Source organism: Capra hircus, chromosome 20 (genome assembly GCF_001704415.2).
Source record: "Capra hircus breed San Clemente chromosome 20, ASM170441v1, whole genome shotgun sequence".
Taxonomy (NCBI): Eukaryota; Metazoa; Chordata; class Mammalia; order Artiodactyla; family Bovidae; genus Capra; species Capra hircus.
The window spans coordinates 53,459,181-53,481,221 of record NC_030827.1 but is presented as its reverse complement, the minus strand read 5'-3'; the positions used below and the strand labels follow the sequence as shown (position 1 = coordinate 53,481,221).

The 22,041-nt window shown below is 36.2% G+C and overlaps 1 protein-coding gene across 3 annotated transcripts in view; it reads right to left on the bottom strand.

Annotated features, from left to right (window-relative positions):
- The window catches only part of CDH18 (cadherin 18), a 604,406-nt gene that overhangs the window by 422,391 nt on the left and 159,974 nt on the right, over positions 1-22,041 (bottom strand). For all 3 annotated transcript variants that reach the window (XM_018065791.1, XM_018065792.1, XM_018065793.1), the window contains exon 2: positions 3,083-3,566. In XM_018065791.1, coding sequence (XP_017921280.1) covers positions 3,083-3,310 — 228 coding nt within the window. In that variant the 5' untranslated portion in view covers positions 3,311-3,566. The remainder of the gene's footprint in view (positions 1-3,082; positions 3,567-22,041) is intronic.

Genomic DNA, 22,041 nt, shown 5'->3' with positions numbered 1-22,041 from the left:
ACCATATAGGTTTTTTTCTGAGAAGAAAGGACTTACTTACTAACAAATGTGCTATTATAGCTTCCTGACCCTAAACTTTCAAGTATTTAAAAAGATCTTTAATAAATCAGGGAGATCAAATCCAAGATATATAGATGCATAGATACGTAGATACATAGACACACACTACACATAATAATTTTGGTATTTAATTTCTCATGGCTTTTACATTCTGAAAAAAGTATGAATTATCAATTACACATACCTGTATATATATATAATGGCATATATTTAAAGTGTAGATGCTGTATACATAATATATGTGTATATATATATATATATATATATATATATACTATTTACCATTAGAAATTTCCTAACCCTTATTAAAAAAAAAATCTCTTAGTAGTGAGTAATATGTATTGACCAATGTCAATAAAATAAGTTCCCTTGTAATAAATCCAATCATTGACTAACAAAACTCAAAGAAAATTTTAAAAAATATAAAAGAAGTTGGTAAGTATCTAACAGTTTGGCTTGAGCTCTGGCAGTTTCAGATGTTTTGCAATGTGAAATATAGAAATAGATATACAAAATTATAATCCAGAGCTTAAGGATGATGGAAACAAAATTATAGAAAATATATTAATAACAGAACTGTATTGTATGATTATTATTTTATTTTTGTTGACAAAAATTCTGTGGACATTTCTGTGTCAGAGAGGGGTAAAGGAGATAATTTTCAGATCTTTGGATGTGTTCCCTTCTCATGCTCATAGAAACTGTAATGATTTTATCTTCTGCTCAGGAACACTTTGAAAATATATGGCTGGTTCATTATGAATGTACTCATATGTATGTAATAATGCATTTACTTTATTTAAATATAAATTATTTTCTTTAATAAAAATAATGGGACAGGATCATGTGTATTGTTGGATACACAAGTACATGTGTAATGTTGGACATTGAAAGTTTTTTATTTTTTAATTTTCACAATCATGTATGTATGTATATATGTTTGTAGGGGGTGATGTATGAGGGGAATAAGCCTGTACAATCAAGTTAGATTGCTCACAAAGGCAGACGAATATTGAGAAAGAAGGTTATGAGTAAAGGGATACAAGTCAGATACAGAATAAGAGGACCATACCTTAAGGGTGTGACCCTTTAATTTGTCTGTTAATACTACAACTAGAATGGACCCCGATTTCTGCAGAACCTTCACAAAGGAACAGTTTCCCAGCTTTCACCACCTCCTGGTGGCTCACAAGCTCTCAACCATATGTTCTCTGGTACCCAAGCCCAGAAAGATTATTTGTAACTAAACTACTGATTGAGATTTCATCTTTTACTAAAACCATCAAAAACTGGGAAGCTATCTGATCTTTCCCTTCTCCTTTCTAGCAAATTGTATTTTGATTTGTAATTAAACTAAATGACAAAAAGTAAACAACAAAATATTTTAACATATATATATTTTTTCTTTTGAAATACTCTAAAAAAGAAACATTTTTTTTGTTCTTTCCCCCACCCCCTCCTTTTGAAGGAGTGAAAGGGTTATAGAAAAAAGATTTTGAAGTTCATAACAAAAATAACTTTGCAGTAATTCAATTTATTATGTTTTTACTTTTAGTACACTTATTTCCATTTACTATATGGAATACACCATAGGGAAAATGCATAGGATGAAGATAAGGGGTTTTTCTTCTTGTTTTGATATGCATATCAGAGAATGATAGATTTGTTCCAGATCATTTTGTGCTTCATATTCTGACTCCATAGCTCCTGCCTTGTATGGAAAACACAGCTGCAACTCAGTTCCTGTTGGAAGAGAGGTGGAACAGATGGCTGTGCTCCTGCACTGCCTACACATTAGGGAAGCACCCTGGCTTTGGACGGAGTACTATTTCTTTTTTTTTTTTTTTTAGCACTAACAGTGCTAAAGTGAAAATAAATAGTCAAGCAGGGAGATAGAAGTCACGGAGCCTGGTGATTCATTTCACATAGTCCAGGTTCGATGCATGATACAGGATGCTCAGGGCTGGTGCACTGGGATGACCCAGAGGGATGGTATGGGGAGGGAGGTGGGAGGGGGGTTCAGGATGGGGAACATGTGTACACCTGTGGTGGATTCGTGTTGATATATGGCAAAACCAATACAATATTGTACAGTAATTAGCCTCCAGTTAAAATAAATTTATATTTAAAAAAAAAAGAAGTCAGGGAGCCTGTAGTCATGAAGATTCTACTGCTGTGCTTGCTTCTTTTCCCATAGGTACTGAACCAACCTAAGTGTGGCTGCGTGCCAGCCATCAGTAATTTATCAGAAGACTGTCTCCCCACTTCCCATGTTCTTCTTTACCCTGGAGCTTGATGACACGTGCTTAAACTCCCCCTTATTACTGAGCGCACAATTTCCTAAAGGGTTTGATCAGCCATTAAATTGTCTTGTCTGTATGTCTAAGAGAAAGGAAAGCTGGTGTGAAGTTCCTGATCATTTTATCAGCTTCATTCTTTGGGGATTTTAACAAAACCTGTACATTGAGTACATATTTAATCTATATTTAAAATATATTACTATGTATATGGAAATTAATTTGGGGATTCGATAAATATCCATGTGCTTATAAAGGCTGACAAATTCAACTACAACCTTTGTAACAATTAACAAAAATATATTAGAAGTCGTAGATTTTCTTAGCTTTATATACAATAGTAGTAGATTAAAAAAAAATCTGTAAATATCAATGCTCCAAGAAATGACATGGTGAATTCTAATACACCTTCAGAGTACTAAAGACAAAATTACTGAATTGTGTGTTTAAAGTGTTTACATTTTACATGAGAGAACAGAAAGAGTGATACTCTGGAAAGAAAATTCAGTCTAGTACATATGAACTGATGTTTATGGAGATGTGACATGCTTGGCAACATTCATTTTTTATAATCATTATTTAAAAATGTTCAGAATAAGAAATAACATTCTATAACATAATTCACTTGAAGTTCCATATCTCTTCAAATCCAACTCCAGCTCCACCCTCATCACACCCCTCAATTTCCCAGGAGAGGAAAAAACAAATAATAAACAAAAACTTACTTTTCCAACATACTGTGGATCTGGTCCCATATGTTCTTCTAAAACAAAGAACTGATTCCAAACCCACCCCCTTTTGGGACGGTGGTGGACTTCGGTTTCACCTTCGATGTGTTTGGTTTGGTTTCTGGTCCCCTTGATGGAGCTGTGGTGAGTGGTCCCATAACACCTCTGCACAAAACAGAGACATACCAGGACTGGGCAGATGCAGGAGGTACTCGTAATTTTCATTGTAAGATAACTTTCCAGTTCACAGCCTTCTTGACTTTCCTTGTCAGCTACAAATGCCTAGTGAGCATTCGAGAGAGAAGCCAATGCATCTTCTGGAAGGACAGTCCTAAGAAAATTGTTTAGCATGTCCATGATTTAACAGCCCATTGGGGAAAAGTCAGGCTGCATTTACATCCTGAAACACTTGGAGAACCAAAGCCGTAGTTGTGTGATTCTAAGTCTTCACAGCAGGTGAACAGGGGCAACCATTTTATACCTGATAGAAAGAGAGAAAATTACATACATTATAAAATATGGCAATTTTAAGTATTTGCTCAGAATACAAATTATACTGTTTTGCAGGGTGATGCTGATAGGCAAAGAATATGTTCAAGTTCTTTAGGAAATAAACACAAACATACACAGTCATTCTTAAGTCTGTGCATGGTATTTTTACACGGGCATACATATTTGTATTTTAAATCCCAACTTTATATATATATATAATTATTTAAAACAACAGAAATATAGTCCTAGAGAGATTGAAAATTGACCATGAACATGTGCCTTACAAAATGTGACTTATTAGGGACTCCACACTAAGTGCAAATTTTTAATTTGTTTTTTGTGTTTATCTTGCTTTTGTTAGATGTAATACAACTTAATATAAATCAATCACCTATTACATGTGACTCACAGAACTTCATGGAATATTCCCTCAGGTTGAAAATATTTCACAAACCATCACAGCAATCAAGCAGGTACTTAAGATCTTTAGTAAGCAAAAAAGAAGAAAGAAGATGGCTGAAAAACATGCATGCTATTGAAAGCCATTCCACATCTGGGATAAGATTAGCACAACTAAACAAGTACGAATATCAATGACTGAATACTAGCTTGCTTGGGTTTTAGTAGGCCTGTAGATAATACTGTAGAATGTGGTCTTCACCTTCAGGCAAGAGAGATTCAAGCTTAGAATGACACGACACATAATTCTAGCAGCTATGCAATGCGAGGTACGGAAAAAAAAGATGGTGGCAAAAAGAACAGAGGAGGAAATACTTTGCTTTGCAAGTAAAGAATGCTGAGGACTTGAAATTCAAAGACACTTGCTCCTTGGAAGAAAAGCGATGACCAACATAGACAACATATTTAAAAGCAGAGACATTACTTTACCAACAAAAGTCCATCTAGTCAAAGCTATGGTTTTTCCAGTAGTCATGGATGGATGTGAGAGTTGGACTATAAAGAAAGCTGAGTGCCAAAGATTTGATGCTTTTGAACTGTGGTGTTGGAGAAGATTCTTGAGAGTCCCCTGGAGTGCAAGGAGATCCAACCAGTCAATCCTACAAGAAACCAGTCCTGAATATTCATCGGAAAGACTGATGCTGAAGCTGAAACTCCAATACATTAGCCCCCTGATTTGAAGAACCAACTCATTGGAAAAAACTCTGATGCTGAGAAATATTGAAAGCAGGAGAAGGGGATGGCAGAGGATGAGATGGTTGGATGGCATCACTGACGCAATGGACATGAGGTTGAGTAAGCTCTGTGAGTTGGTGATGGACAGGGGATCCTGGCGTGCTGAAGTCCATGGGGTTGCAAAGAGTCGGACATGACTGAGCGATGAAATTGAACTGAACTGAGGACTTAAACTTTGGTTTTAGTACAACTAGACAATAAAGTGAAACTTCAGAAACATTTTCTAAAACAAAAGACAGGATTTGGGATGGAAAAGGTTGAGTAAAATTATTACCTTATTGAAACCACATTAAACTGTGTAGCATGATTTTCTCTATTTGTATATATGTGTGTTTCAACATGTGTTTAGGAAAAAAAAAAATTTACTCAAGATTATAGCTATTTTGAAGAGTTGACTCATTGGAAAAGACTCTGATGCTGGGAGGGATTGGGGGCAGGAGGAGAAGGGGACGACAGAGGATAAGATGGCTGGATGGCATCACAGACTCTATGGACGTGAGTCTGAGTGAACTCTGGGAGTTGGTGATGGACAGGGAGGCCCGGCGTGCTGCGATTCATGGGGTCACAAAGAGTCAGACATGACTGAGCGACTGAAATGAACTGAAATGATAGCTATTTCATCTAGTAAAAAACATTAGCTGTATCACTTTCTCACTCCATAAAGTTCACCCTTGCAAATCAGAGTAAACCAAAATGTAGATCTAAACAAATTACAATGTGGTTGACATGAAAATATAAACGATTTTTAAAAAACTGAGTATAAGTAATCAATCACAGCATAATTCTTCTTCTCAATTGGAAAAAATGTTGACACGAAGTCGGGGAATGAAAAAAATTACAAGGCCCAGAGCAAGGTGCTTTTCTCTATCAGTATCTCTCCCCATGGGCTTCCCTGGTGGCTCAGATGGTAAAAGAATCCACCTGCAGGGAGACCTGAGTTTTATCCCCAGTTTATGGAGATCCCCTAAAGGAGGGCATAGCAACCCACTCCAGTATTCTTGCCTGGAGAATCCCCATGGACAAAGGAGCCTGGTGGGTTACAGACCACGGGGTCACAAAGAGTCAAACACAACCGAGTGACTAAGCACACATATCTCTTCCCATAATTAGAATTAATAAAGATTCTTACTTCGCCAATTGTGCAAGAATTACACTGAATTTGAATTGAAATTTTATTTTAGTTGCTAGAAAATATAAATTGAAATCTGCAATATTGTCAAGGGCAAAGACACATTTTGATTGATTTAAATTAAAATAATTCAAAAATGCTTCTAACACATTGAAAAAAAAAGAGTAATACCACTCTAACACCAACATGGTAAGAGCAATGGAAAGAAAGTCCAGAAACAGAGATTTTCTTTTTTTTTTTTTGACAACTTATTTACAATGTGTACTCACACGGAACATCTAATTTTGAGTCTCAGTTTTCTCATTGGTGACTTGAATAATTGATTTGAATAGTCTTCCAGTTTATCTAATACATTATTTGGATCATTTTTAACATTAATTTTTAATTTATCAAAAGTTTCTTAATTTGGGGGACTTTTCTGGTGGTCCAGTGGCTACAACTCCACACGCCCACTGCAGGGGGCCTGCATTCCATCCTTGGTCAGGGAATGAGATAACTGAATGCCATAACTAAGCCCCAGTGCAGCCAAATAAATAAATTTATATTTTAAAAACTTTCTTAATTTCCAACTCATGCATCTCAAAAAGGAGACTTTCTTCTTAGAAGTCATGTTGATTAATATATAGAAGGTGTTGCTTTCTTAATGTCTTCACACCATTTGGTGTGATTTTTAAGTGAAATTAACATCTTTGCCCTTTATGCCAAGTTGTTTAACAAAGCATAATTCACGAGTAGAAGGTGAAGAAAGCGGCTTTTGTAAGGCATTACAGATGCATAGAATGAGTGATTTCTCTGCAATAATTTATCTTGTATGACATACCCAAAGTACATAAAGGCAATTTAATGTGCCCATGTATCATTTGTTTCGGAATCTCTATTATGACAATTATGAGAAGCAGTAAGTGAGGCCCCACTGAACAAAAGAGCAAACGTAAACATCACGACTATACTTGTGAAAGTAACTTCATTTACTACACAATGAGAGGACAGAAATCCAAATGTGAAAATTGTCTGTCCTATTTCAAGAAATCCGCTCCTGTATAGCTTAGAATTAAAATGTGAATAATAAAAACAAACCACTGGTTGAAAACAACACAATAGAAATACTTTATAGCCATTCGTTATTTTGTTGTTCTTGCTTTTTAACTAGCAGCATTCAAACACATTTCCTACTTGCCTGGAACTCTCCAATATATGAAAGGTGATAAACAGAACCCTAAGCATAACATCTAATGGGACCAGATATCTCCTTCTTCTAATCTTTTGGTTAGAACTTGCATCAGTGGCATGTGCATATTAATGACAGGCTGCAATACCCTGGAGCAGATGATTGATGGATATAGGGACACATGAGGCATTTTTCATACCAGTGGTAAATGACTTAAAGGCCAGATGCAGCCATGGTGAACTTAGCAGCCATAATAGAAAGAGTTTGGTGGCAGCTGTCTGAATTAAGGGTCACCTTGGCTGCGTAGTTTCAGTGGCGAGTACCAGTAAGAAACTTTTCTTATTGCCTAACTTCTGTTGGTTCCTGTGCTATGTGGTGCCTTAGTCACTCAGTTGTGTCTGACTCTCTGTGACCTCATAGGCTATAGCCCACCAGGCTCCTCTGTCCATGGGGATTCCCCAAGCAAGAATACAGGAGTGAGTTGCCATGCCCTCTTCCAGGGGATCTTCCCAACCCAGGGATCAAACCCAGGTCTCACGTATTGCAGGCCAATTCTTTACCATCTGAGTCACCAGTTAAGTGCATGAATATTGGAATGGGTAGCCTATCCCTTCTCTAGGGGATCTTCCCAACTCAGGAATTGAATGGGGGTCTCCTGCATTGCAGGCAGATTCTTTACCAGCTGAGCTACCAGGGAAGTCCCTACTGGTTCCTACTTTTTGCCAAACCTGATTTTTAACACCTTGCACCAATTTTGATGGCTACATAATATTCTTCCAATAAACTGTTTTGTTGCTTTGTTTTTGCTGTTTGATAATGAAAACATTCTCTGATAAATGTCATAATACTGTCATAATCCCCTAAATATGAATACAGCATTAACTGCACTAATGTGAAATGCAGACTTCTCGCCCCACTGCAGGATCTAATTGAGATAATTCAGCTCTGCCTCCAGAAACTAGAACCCTTGCTTCCATAACTACTCTTCTGTAGTTAAGTTACTGTTCTGAGTCATGACCTCTGTACTGAGTCATGACCTCAAATGCTTATTCTCTAGAAAACTATCTGTTTATGAGCAGTTTATTCTCTGAGCTTCACATCTGTCATTTATGAATAAAAACTTTCATTGAATCATCTTTAAGCATGCTCAGCTAAATATTTGAATTTATGATTTAATTGCTGAGTATCACTTAAGACTTTTCTTATACTGACTTTCATGAGCATCACCCAAGATTCAGTAATGAGCTATTTACAGATTTTAAGTATAATCATTCCATCAAAGGGCTTGGGGGAAGAGCCATTCTCAAAGAAAAATAACTATCACATTTACTCCATATGTATTGCTTTTAACTTGGGCCTTTGACTGGACTTTCTTTCCTGTTCATTCTCAATTTATAAATCTGGAAACCCAAAGAAGTCTAGAGAATACCTTCTGTTTACTTTTTTTTTTTTAAAAAAGAAGATTTCTTTGGTATTTTTCTTGTTTTGGAAACATCTGTAAAATATACACTGTCAACCTTATTTTATGAATGCATCTTTCTATTTTCTGCGTGCGCGGAGTTATGTAAGATACTATTTCACATGTTCAAAAAGCCTAGAATTATAATTGCTACCAAATTCTAAACTTTAGCATCATGTATTATTAGCAGTAATTGATCTGACTTTGCATATTTAAGGAGAGAATGTCAAAGAAGATAAAGCATGATTGAAAGTTCATAATTTTTGGATTTTTTCATTGCAAATATACAAGGATATCTTAGGTGGAGAAACACAATTTAATGATAATATGATGTCCAGTGGACAGAAGGGGGTCTTCTCAGCTGTCAAACCTACAAACCCATTGGGTGAGAAGGCTGTTCTTCTTAAGAATGAGATGCATCTTGAACATGATGCAACTTAACTTTTCAACAGTAAATTATTAAAATCCATACTGCCAGGCAGATTTAAATGTAAGGAAATTTATATTCGCATTCTGGGGTGCTTATATAAAGCAAACGTTACAAAAACTGAACAAAACCTGTTTCAGTTTAATAAAAATAAATGTACTACCGTCTATCTTTGTGCATGTGTATTTATATGTACATATGTATTTACTTATCTATCTACATTCAGGATATTGTGTTCTATGTGTCTTTAGTCTCTCAGTCATGCCCGACTCTTGCGATACCATAGGTTGTAGCCTGCCAGGCTCCTCTGTCCATGTGATTCTTCAGGCAAGAATACTGGAGTGGGTAGCTATTTGCTTCTCCAGGGGATCTTCCCAAATCAGGAACTGAACCCGGGTCCCTCCATTGCATATGGATTTTAAACCGATTGAGCTACAACCTTAAGTTATCTGTTGGGTTAGTATTTATAGGCAAAACAGCTGTTGCTGGTAAGATGCATTCTCAGATGTAAGTCTGACCCTTTGAACTGTGGTTTCCATCATTTTCCAAATGAGTGATGAATAATACCAGTAGCATCCTCTTGTTCTAAGCCTAGTTCTGAATTTCCAATGATTCTGGCTTCTGAATTTTGGTTTTACCTACCTGTCCTCTAGAAATAGCAATCCACTCCAGTATTCTTGCCTGGAAAATCCCATGGAGAGAGGAGTCTGGCAGACTACATTCGATGGGCTTGCAAAGAGTCGGACACGACTTAGCAACTAAAACATCACTGCCATTTTCAATTTTACTATTTTTTCCATTAGTGTTTTAATCCTCCTTAATTGATAAGTTATCTGATTAGTAATTAATTTTACTTGTCTCCTTAAGTGTCAACTTAAACAGCTCTTGTTTAAAGTCAAAATGCAAATACTCATTAATCATATAACATTGTAGAGAACTTCACCTAAATCAGTTGCAAGTTTTATTTCCAGGTTGGCTCCCAAATCAATCTTTTCAATTTCAATCTGTCCATTTCAGGATATAGTCCTTCACAGTTCCAAGATTTGCATATGATCAACTGCATTTACTTAAAACATATATATTTATTTTATATTTAAAATATGTGTATTTCAGAGGTAAAGAACAGGCTTTTGGCTCAGTGGGTGAAGGAGAGGGTGGCATGGTTTGAGAGAATAGCATTGAAACATATATAATACCGTGAGAGTTTGATATATGACACAGGGCACCCAAATGAGTGCTCTTACAACCTGGAGGGATAGGGTGGGGAGGGAGGTGGGAGGGTCTTTCAGGATGGAGGAGATACATGGAAGCCAATGGTCGATTCATAATGATGCTTGGCAAAAAAAAAAAAAAAAGAAAAACACACACACACAATATTGTTAAGTAATTATCCTCCAATTGAATAAATAGATTGAAAAAAAATTTTAATGGGCTTTCCTGGTGGCTCAGGTGATAAAGAATCTGCCTGCCGTGGAGGAGACTGGGTTCAATCCCTGGGTTGGGAAGATCTCCTGGAGAAGGGAATGGCAACCCACTTTAGTATCACTGTCTGGAGAATTCCATGGACAGAGGAGCTTGGCGTGCTGCGGTTCATGGGGTCACAAAGAGTCGGACGTAACTGACTAAGCATACAAATATAAAATACATTTTAAATAGTCTTAAAATGTGAAATTTAATTTAAGTTTCATAGAGATGGTGATAAACCCACTACGCACTTGTAGGCATTACTTTCTCACATGGTTAATTGAATTTTCTTTGCCATAAAAGCCTTATTCCCCAAACCCCATTTAGCAAAACCTATCTTTTGTAGCCTGGATTAAACGGTGTTTCTTTATAAAGACTTCTCTATTTGAGGAGACAATTCTCTTCAGGTCTTTTGTGTTTCTGCACATTTTCTGAGCAAGAGGCACTGACAGCTTTGTTTCATTTTATTTTTTCAAGGATGTTATATAGCAAACACTCTTGGAAGAGACAGAACCTTCTTTGGGGGAAGCAGGTAGATTTATTTTCTGACAATTATAAAGATCATGTCTTTATCTAGGTAAAAGGTTGGAGAGGTGTGTTACTAGATCCTTTAGGAGACAGGGGATCACAAAATTCAGGGGTCCTTAGCTGTGACCCAAATATACTATGTGTGCATTACGTATCTGGATGCTTCCTGTTCCCCCATGGCATGCAAGGACAATGGAAACTCCTGCTTTCTGCTGTGCTGTAATAAAGCCTTTGATCCAGAGCTTTCTGTGTTCCTCCAGCATCTATAAAACTGTGGCAACCTAACTTATTAACTTGAAAATACAGTAACATCTCAAATTCTTCACTTGAAAGTCACGATATCATAGTTTAATGTAATCACTTGCTCCTCTGAATTTCTATAACATTTATCTAATTCTTACTTTTGCAAACCACTATTCTATTTTTTAATGTAGGTGCTATTTAATTTTTCCTTTGAATCAGATTTTTTATAGTTCTCACACCATGTTTTATGTATTTTGTATTTTCCATCTCCTGTACTGGTTAGTGAAGTACCTTACATATTGTAGACAATAAGTAATTATTTGTTGAGTGAAGTAATAAATACATAGGAAACAGACAAATTAGTTCAGGGTTTGTATAGCAAGAATGGTGTTTAAAATTCCAAGTTTCAACTTAGAACATTTAATTATAATAATGTGTTACAAAAGAAAAAATATATTTTTTAAAAAGTGTGCTATGATGTGGTTCACATACTTTGTTTCTTACTTAAAACTTGTCACAATCAAGGAAGTGAAAGTACTGTACTGGATAACACAGTTTCATTTCATCAATCAAATCCTAATTTCTCACTAAGTTAGAGGAAATTAAGGAAGTCATTCAAATATGGAACTAAATGTGCATGAGTAAACTTTGCAAAGGCATATACTCTATGCTACTATGAGCAATATTTTATTCACTATATATAGATTAAATATGTATATGAACATTCCTACCATGTTGGCATACACACACACATATATACGTACTGGAGACCATTTACATTGTTGCTATTCTTCTCTCTCAAGATACACTTCATTATTTTTAAATTAATGCAAACATGTTTATGTAGGGTTTTATTATTTCATACATTCCAGAAATTATGCATAGAAGTAGGAAGAGCAATGTCCTGAAAGGATATGCATAAGTAAAATGATATTCACAATATTATTTGATTTGGCTGCAACAGTTAATATCATAGAATTATTCCCAGTTTTCAGGCTGCTGATTCTAATCTTCCTAATACATAGCAAAGTTATTCAAAAAATTAGAAAACAATAATAGAAGAAAGAAAATGATATCCAATGTAATATTTCCTTGCTTATCTGTATTTGTCAGAGTGATGAATATTTTGAATTTCCTCACATCTTTGAAAAGTACTTCTACCTGTCTTACTATTTTTTGTGTTTTATGTTCTTGTATGTATGTGTGCATTTCATATAATAGGGTTTCATGAAATTAATTTTAAAATGATTATTTGGTTTGATTTAAAGCATCAAAAAATACTAAAGGAATCCTACTGGCAGAGAGACTCAGAGTGGCTTCACTGTCGTATGCCAGACTTAAGTCTCTTAACCTCACTTCCCTGGGGTAAAAAAAAAAAAAAAAAAAAAAAAAAAAAGACTATATTTCTTAGCCTCACTAGCAACTGAGTATGGTCCAATTCCTGAATTCTAGCCAATGGAGTATAGGGACAAGAACTCTGTTAACTTTCCAGGAAATTTCCCTAGAAGGCTGTTGATATATTCTACCCAATCCCTCCATCTCGCTACAAGAATCCTGATTGTGATGTCTGGAGGCCCCACTTGGATCATGAAAATGAAAGCCATAGCCTAGAGACAAGAGGAACCAAGCAACTTTACCCCGGAGAACACGGAAGAGCAAACTGCCGAGTGAGCCCTGGGCTGCCTCTCTGAGCTCAGTTAAGAGAGAAAGTATTCCAGTCTGTGTAAAGCCGCGACTATTTCATGTTTCTGTTACACAGAGCTGACCATAACTCTGATTTAACAACTACTGAGCTGAAACGGTGTATTCTCCATGGCTTTGGAGATGAAGGAGGGTTTGGGAAATAAAATACAGAGGAAGGAGAGAAAGGAAAGGAAAATAAGAATAAAAGCATGGGAAGATGATGCAGGACAGTCTATTCTAAACGCCAGTGAACTTATTTTTTGGAGGAAATCTTCTCTGAATTTTTTGATCACAAGTATGAAAATGTGCAGGTCTTGCTTTTCACTGTTTTTCCTCTGAAGTCAGAAGGCGTATGTTATGCCTTCACTGTGTCATTCCCAGCATATAGCACTATGTGATGCAAATAGAATGAGTGACAAAGGGCTCCCACAATGCTTCTCCCTTTGAAATCTACCCTCCAGCTATATTTAATCTCCTCAAACTCTTGCTTGAAATTCCTTCATGCCTTTGCTTCACTTGCAGAATAGAAAAAAAGAAAAAACCTCACAAGAAATTCATGACTTGCCAATATCTGAGGCAGTTCCACTTCTCTTCTCATCTTTATTGTCTGCCCTGGAAAATCCACAACCCATCCATATTTTACCATGTTCACCATATCATAGTGGCTCAGCAGTAAAGAATCTGTCTGCAATGCAAGAGATGCAAGAGACCTGGGTTTGATCCCTGGGTTGGCAAGATTCCTTTGAGGAGGAAATGGCAACACACTCCAGTATTCTTCCCTGGAAAATCCCATGGACAGAGGAGCCTGGCAGGCTACAGTCCCTGGGGTCACAAGAGTCAGACATGACTTAGTGACTAAATGACCATCTCCTGACTAGGCTGCACTCCCGCTAGCTTTTATGCCTCTGTATGTGCTGTTTCTTCTAAATGAAAAGTCCATGACATTGTTTTAATATCCAGCAAATCACCAGTTCCCAAGTGAGTTTTCAAAGACCGTCACCATGTTGCCAAGGTCCCCGGTTCTCTTTATAGTCATGAAAGAGCTCAGAATTTGCCACTCCAAAATATGCCACTCAGACATACAGATTAAGTTAAAGGCACTTGAAAATCACCAGATGCAAAAAGCATACCTTGACTTTCCTAAAAGTAGGAGATAAAACTCAAATAGAAGAGATGCCCTCTTTAATATAAAAGGAAAGAAACATTCTCACCAAACTGGGAAGTGGAGACCAAGAGAAATCTGTATAAAGAAAACTTGCTAAATTAACTCATAGCTTTCTAGTCACTTCTCTACCTAATTCACTAAGTAGCCCAAACAGCTTTTGCCTTGTCACTTTTTCACAATTTGTTACTCTTTGTCCAACTCAGTAGATAAATATCAGCTCAAACTGCTTCTTTGGATCTTAATTTCCTTAAGAGGATTCCCATGTCACCAAAAACAAAAAAACAACAACAACAACAACAAACCAAAAACCTTCTATTAAATAAACGTATATGTTTTTCTTTTATTAATTGGTCTTATTTCAAGAGCCCCAGTCAAGAATCTAAAAGGTAAATGGAAAAAAACATTTTTCTTCCCCTAGAGTCATATTAAGTACATGACTTACACATTTCTGGTCTTCCAGAAAAGACTAGAACCTCCTATCAGGTGCAGGCAGTCAAGACTCAGTTGAGTCAATGAACAAACAATCAAATGAAAAAAACGAAGCCAAGTTTGTGCTTCTATCAGTTTTGAGTGTCCCATGTACTACTCATGTGTCTTTAGCCCAATATTCTCATATGCAAAATAGGTCCAGTAACTCACAAAAGCTCTGTGAGAATTAATCAAAGCTGTGAACACAGCCAAGAGTGCACAGAAGACTCAGTTAAAATCTACCACCACTTCTGGGAAAATAAAGTATATGGTTCAGTAGCATATTCCTTATATGATATAATATATGTAATTTGCAGGTATTATTGGAATTATTTACTATGATTCAGATAACAATGAAATATTTTAATTTTAATTTGGATTTTATATTTTGGGGAAAGAAATTAAAGCAAACACTAAGAAACAACAGTGCTTGCATACTGACTTGATAATGAATATTTAATACTTGTGTGCCTTTTCTTAGAGCTCTGGTTTTCTATTCATATAATATATGGTACATGTGTAATTTTAAAAAAGAGCTTCCCATATGTTCTGAAAAACTTTTTTGAAAGCACACATTCTATAAAGTAACTACATAAATGCTTCAAATTGATGCACACCCAAAAAGATACTTAATGATGGGTATAATAAGCTGACAATGAAATTGCAAGAATTTAACTTTGCTCTACTATATTTTCTTCAACCATTTCCACAGTAAACTGGCTTATTTTTCCTAATAAAAAGTAGGACTATGAGCCTCCCTTCTTTGGAATATTTCAATGTCTTTAATTTACATGAACATTTGTTGCTTTAATTAAAATACAGTATATAACACCTTGATTCCAGTTTGTAAGAAAATGTTGTTAAATTTTTTAGCATGCCTTATATACATCAAAGTTCCATGTAAAATACGAAGTCAAATGAACTTTGAATTTAAAACTGCATTACACATAGCTTTCTTTAGAAAATATAAATCTATAGGAACCATAATATTGCTTAACTCTGAGATATTACACTTCTGAATTCTTAGTGAGAAAATGTGATAAAATGTCCTGAAAAGAAAAAGACGTATGCTATGTTTTTATATATACATAAGATCTTATGTTCACAGGGTCTGATAATTAAAATAGTTTATATTTCTATTCAGGTCCAAACTTACCTTCTTAGTCATAATCTTACCAACACAGCCAACTTTTACATCAAATCATAAGCCTGTTATATCTGCTAGGTGACAATTCGTAGTTGTTTAGTCGCTAGGTTGTGTCTGACTCTCTTGGGACCCCAGGGACTGTAGCCGGCCAGACCCTCTGTCCATGGAATTTCCCAGGCAAGAATACTGAAGTGGTTGCCATTTCCTTCTCCAGGGGACCTTCCCAACCCAGAGGTCGGCCCACGGCTCCTGCCTTGGCAGGTGTGTTCATCACTGCTGAGCCACCAGGGAAGGTTTAGGAGACACTGTAACCCAAGACTACCGCATATATGCTATCTGCATGTGTACTGGTGTCGGCAGAGATTCACGGACTCCAATCCTAAATGGTTCTCAGTGTTCCTTTATCCTCTTGCATGCCATAAACCATGTTATCCATACAACTTTTCTAATTATGACCCAATTGTCAGTTTTCACACCTACACTTAAACTGGGTAACAGATCAAGAAAGCACTTTCTCATAAGTCATACCCACTAAAACTCTATAATCTATATGGTTAATTATAGTAGTTTGAATGCACAACGTTTGCCCACATACTTTTGGAAGCTTTAACAACTTTAGCACTCAAAAATTTTATATGCATCCTTTAAACACATGCAGTCTCTGTCTCCTCAAGTTGCAATTCTTGCCACTGTGCATGGCTTAGGCACTTCCTTTTCTCTGCACCCACACATAACACACTGCAAACAACTTTTCTTTTACTATAAAAATTTATCACATCTTCTTGTTTCTTCACACTAGACTGTCAACTTTCAAAAACAAGAAGGATATCCACTTTCATTTCTCAAATATTTGGAGCAGGGTGGGCATAAAGAAACAGGATTAAATGAATTTCTAAATCATATGATGACAGATATCAACTTAATCTGCTGCTGCTGTTGTTGTTCAGTTGCTAAATCATGTATGACTCTTTGCTAACCCACGGTCTGTGGCATGCCCAGAATTTGTTCAAATTCATGTTCATTATGTATGTTTTGTATTCAGTAAAAAATTTTAATCAACTTTCAATACATGAAAATTACTATACTGTGGTTTTACAGGATAGCAAAATTTAAAAATTGAAACTGAAGATAGTCCATAAAGCAACAGGAGACTGAGAAGATAAATAGAACATATATAAATAAGCTCAAATTCCACGTTGCTGAAAAGAATTGTATGCTACATTATAATGCACAAGTTCATTCTCATATTTTTGTATTATTTGATTTTCACAGTAATCCTGTAAGGTAACTGGAAAGTGATAAGGTATTTAAAAATGTGTGAATAATATGCAAGAAGAGTTGAGATGAGAAACAGTATCCTCCATATTTGAAAGACTTAAGGAAGTTTTATGAGAGGTTTCAAGGGTTTCACTTATGGCTTTTGATTTTAAATATTCAATTATTTTAATCAGTCATTTATTTTATTTAATATTCAGAAAAGATATTGACCTTCCATTAATATTCACTGCTCTAAAGCTGGAGATGTTAATTTACTAAAAAAGATTGTCATTATATTATGCTTAAAAAGTAAACAAATACATAAATAGTTTTTAGATATAAATATATACTATGGCAGGAAAACCACACGAAAAACATCAGGGTGTTTTAAGGCAAGTGAGTTTAGCCGTTTTAGGCAACAAGTTCGAAATGAATGGTCAGAAAGAAGGCCTCTCCTGTGGGCCTGACATTTGAGAATATACCTGAATCACTTGAAAAAAAAAAAAAAAAGGAAAATCACTCCAGACCAAGAAAACAGTGGACACAAAGGTCCTTAGTTGGAGATGAGTTTATAATGAACAAAAATGTGAAACCCAGCTGTGCTCAAATGTAGAGGAGCTGAGACTGGAAAGAAGTGAGCACAGCATCAGAGACTGACAGAAGGAAGAGCACCAAGGACCTTTACGACATTGAAATTCTTAGGTCTATTTATTTATTCTTAGCTTTCTGAGGCAGAGTAGACTGCTCATTAAGAACATGGGGCTTATTATTATTGTAAAGCACACAAACACTAGCTCTCCCTCTTATCAAATTTTACCATATAGTATTGTTACCATATAGCATTGTTCCTGTAGGTACAATATGATACAAAGTTCTAGAACTTTCCACTTTTCATGACTGAAATCTTTTAGCCATCAGTCCATAGCTCTCCATTTCCCCCTCCTCAAGCCCCTGACATCCACCATTCCTTTCTTTTTTTCTTTTTCTCTTTTCCCGGATTTGTTTGATTGCTTTGAAAAGGGAAAAACTGAAAGTCTTTTGCTAAGTCATGTCTTATTCTTTGTGACCCCATGGACTGTAGCTCACCAGACTTCTCTGTCCATGGAATTTCCCAAGTAAGAATACTGGATTGGGTTGCCATTTCCTCCTCCAAGGTATATTTCCAACCCAGGGATTGAATCTACACCTTCTGCATTGGCAGATGTGTTCTCTACCACTGAGCCACCAGGGAAAACCTTTCATAACAAGAGTTTGTTTCCACCTCTTGGCTATTGTGAATAATGCTGCAGTCAACATGGAAATGCAGCTATTTCCTTCTGACAGTATTTCCATTTCTGTTGGACATATACCCAGAAAGGAGACTGCTGTATCAGATAGGGGTTCTATCTTTAATTTTTTGAGAAATCTGCTATTGAGAAATTGTTTTCAATAGCACCTGGACCAATTTACATGCCTAGATGGTCATAAGGGGCCCCTTTCTCCCCATCTTGGCCAACACTGATTATTTCTTGACATTTGATAACAGCCATTCAAACAGGTGTGAAGTGATATTTCACTCTGGTTTTGATTTGCATTCTCTGATGATTAAGGATGTTGACCACTTTTTAATATGCCTCTTGACCATCTGTATGTTTTCTTTGGAAAAATGTCTATTCAGTTTTTCTGCCCATTTTTAAAATTTGATTATTTTGCTAGATTTTTGTGCTTTTAAAATATATTTTGGATATTAAAGCCTTATCAGATATATAATTTTCAAATGTATTTTCTCATCCCATTTATGACCTTTTCATTTGGGTGTAAGCTGTTCAGAAATTTTTCAGCTTGATGTAGTATCACTTGTTTATTTGTACTTTTGCTGACTTTACTTGTGGTGTCATACCCCCCCCCCAAAAAAAAAAAAAATCCTTGCCAAGAATGATGTCAAGGAGTTTACCTGGTATATTTTCTCCTAGGAGGTTTAGTTTAAGGTCTTACATGTAGGTCTTTAAGTCATTTGAGTTGATGCTTTGTATGGTGCAAGACAAAGATCCAATCCCATTGTTTCCTTGTACATATTCAGTTTTCCCTGCACGATTTGTTAAAGAGACTACCTTTTCTCCAATGTGCATCTGTGGTACTCTGGAAGGTTAGCTGAGTTTACTTTTACAGTCTCAAATCTGTTCCATTGGTCTATATATCTGTTTTTATGTAAGGACTATGCTGTTTTGATAAGTATTGCTTTGTAACATTTTGAAATCAGATAATGTGATGCCTCCAGCTCTATTCTTCTTTCTCAAAACTGCTTAGACTATCAGAATTCATTTTAATTCCATATGAATTTTAGATTATTCTTCCCATTTATATATATTAAAAAAAAGCATGCACAGTGATTGCATTGAACGTATGATTGTTTTAGGTGATATGGATATTTTAACATTATTAAGAGAATATTAATTTAAAATTTAATTACTTTAATTTTTGTTAAATAACATTTTATATATTAAATTTATATATAAATAACAATTTAACATTAATTAGTAATATTAATCCAATGTATGAACGTGGCACGTCTTTCCAATTTGTGTCTAATTTTCTTTCAGGAGTGTTTTATAGTTTTCAATGTAGAAGTCTTTCTTCTCCTTGGTTAAATTTATTCCTAAGTATCTTATTCCTTTTGATGTTATTGTAAACAAGAGAGTTTTCTTAATTTCCTTTCTAGATTGTACCTTTTTGGTATATGGCAGTGCAACCGATTTCTGTAGGTTGATTTTATATTCTTCAACTGTTAACTTTGTTTTTCAGTTCTAACAGGTTGTTTTTTTTGTTCCCCCAAATGGCATCTTCAGGTTGGTCTATATATAAGATCATGTCATCTATGATTAGAAAAAAATGCATGTTTTCCTTTATAATTTGGGTGTCTTTTTCTTGCCTAGTTGCTCTGACTAGGACTTCCAGTACGAAGCTGAATAGACATGGTGAGAGTGGGCAGTATCTTGGGTCCTGTCAAGATTCCAAAACAGAAGACAGGGGCCATTCTCCTAAGCATTGCTCTAAAAAATTTACAAAGAGAAACATATGGTCTAGTCTTTTCTAATCTTCCCCAGAGAGAAGTCGGGAGGTTACAGCTTCCTCCCAATAGCACGCATGGTGCTGTTCCAGGAGGAGGGATTATGGTGAAAGGGTGCTACAAATTTTCCTACTGACCTTTATATGTCTGGCTTAACACTTGAAATGCAGGAGTCTTGTAGCTAGTTTCTGAATTTCTCATAAAGGGAGTTTTTCTGTATATTGCTGTTGAATCAATGTCTACTTGAGAAAGAGAAAGATGTGGGACTTCCTATTCTGTCATCATGCTGACATCCCTCAGGACATTTGAAATTTTACTAATTGAAATGAAAAGATATTGGAGCATTTTGAGGAATATGTAACGTCAACTAAAGTAAAAGAACACTCTAGCATTCATGGGGAGAATGGAATATGAGGAAACCAGGAAGATTAAAAAATGAGTCTGAAACCCACTTCAGAGTGCAGACTAGAGATGACAGTAGCTTCCTCAGAAAAACTAAAAAATAGATAATCCAGCATATTTGAATCCATATGCTAGATACATATGATCCAGCAAGCCCACTCCTGGGCATATATCCAGACAAAGCTAAATTCACAAAGATGCATGCTCCCCTATGTTCACAGCAATGCTATTCACAGCAGCCAAGACATAGAAAGAACCTAAATGTCCATCGCTGGATCAATGGATGAAGAAAATGTGGCATACATACATAAAGGAATAGTACTCAGTTATAACAAAACAAATTAATGCCATCTGTGGCAGCATGGATGCAACTAGAGATTATCGTATTAGTGAAATACGTCAGAAAGAGAAAGACAAATTCTATATGATATCACTTATATGTGGAATCTAAAATATGACACCAATGAACCTATCTCAGTTCAGTTCAGTTCAGTTCAGTCGCTCAGTCATGTCTAACACTTTGCGACCCCATGAATCGCCGCATGCCAGGCCTCCCTGTCCATCACCAACTCCCAGAGTTCACTCAGACTCACGTCCATCGAGTCCGTGATGCCATCCAGCCATCTCAAACTCGGTCATCCCCTTCTCCTCCTGCCCCCAATCCCTCCCAGTATCAGAGTCTTTTCCAATGACTCAACTCTTTGCATGAGGTGGCCAAAGTATTGGAGCTTCAGCTTTAGCATCATTCTTTCCAAAGAAATCCCAGGGTCAGAAACACAATCACGGACACAGAAAACAAACTGGTGGTTACCAGGGGGAGCTGGCTGTGGGAGACATGGACAGGACAGTTGGGGTTAGAGTGGATACACAACAAGGTCCCTTTGTGTACTACAAACAACTACATTCAGTATCCTATGATAAACCATAAGGGAAAAGAATATTAAAAAAGAATGTTCATACATGTATAACTGAATCACTTTGCTGTATAGCAGTAACTATCACTTCATGGGAAATAGCTGGGCAAACAGTGGAAACAGTGTCAGACTTTGTTTTTTTGGGCTCCAAAATCACTGCAGATGGTGATTGCAGCCATAAAATTAAAAGATGCTTACTCCTGGGAAGGAAAGTTATGACCAACCTAGATAGCATATTAAAAAGCAGAGATATTACTTTGCCAACAAAGGTCTGTCTAGTCAAGGCTATGGTTTTTCCAGTGGTCAGGTATGGATGTGAGAGTTAGACTGTGCAGAAAGCTGAGTGCCAAAGAATTGATGCTTTTGAACTGTGGTGTTGGAGAAAATTGCCCATGTATCTCCTGAAACATAGTTAGCTTATCTATCTGTCTGTCTATCTTTATGCTCTCTTTGCTAGTACCTTATTCTTAGCTACTGTCATCTTTAATTTTTTAAGGGAGTATTTTATCTATTTTTTTTATTCTTTTAAATATTTTTTAAATTGATAGATACTCCAACTATGTTGGAGAAGACTGCAAGGAGATCCAACCAGTCCATCTTAAAGGATATCAGTCCTGGGTATTCATTGGAAGGACTGATGCTGAAGCTGAAACACCAGTACTTTGGCCACCTCATGCGAAGAGTTGACTCATTGGAAAAGACCCTGATAATGGGAGGGATTGGGGGCAGGAGGAGAAGGGGACGACAGAGGATGAGATGGTTGGATGGCA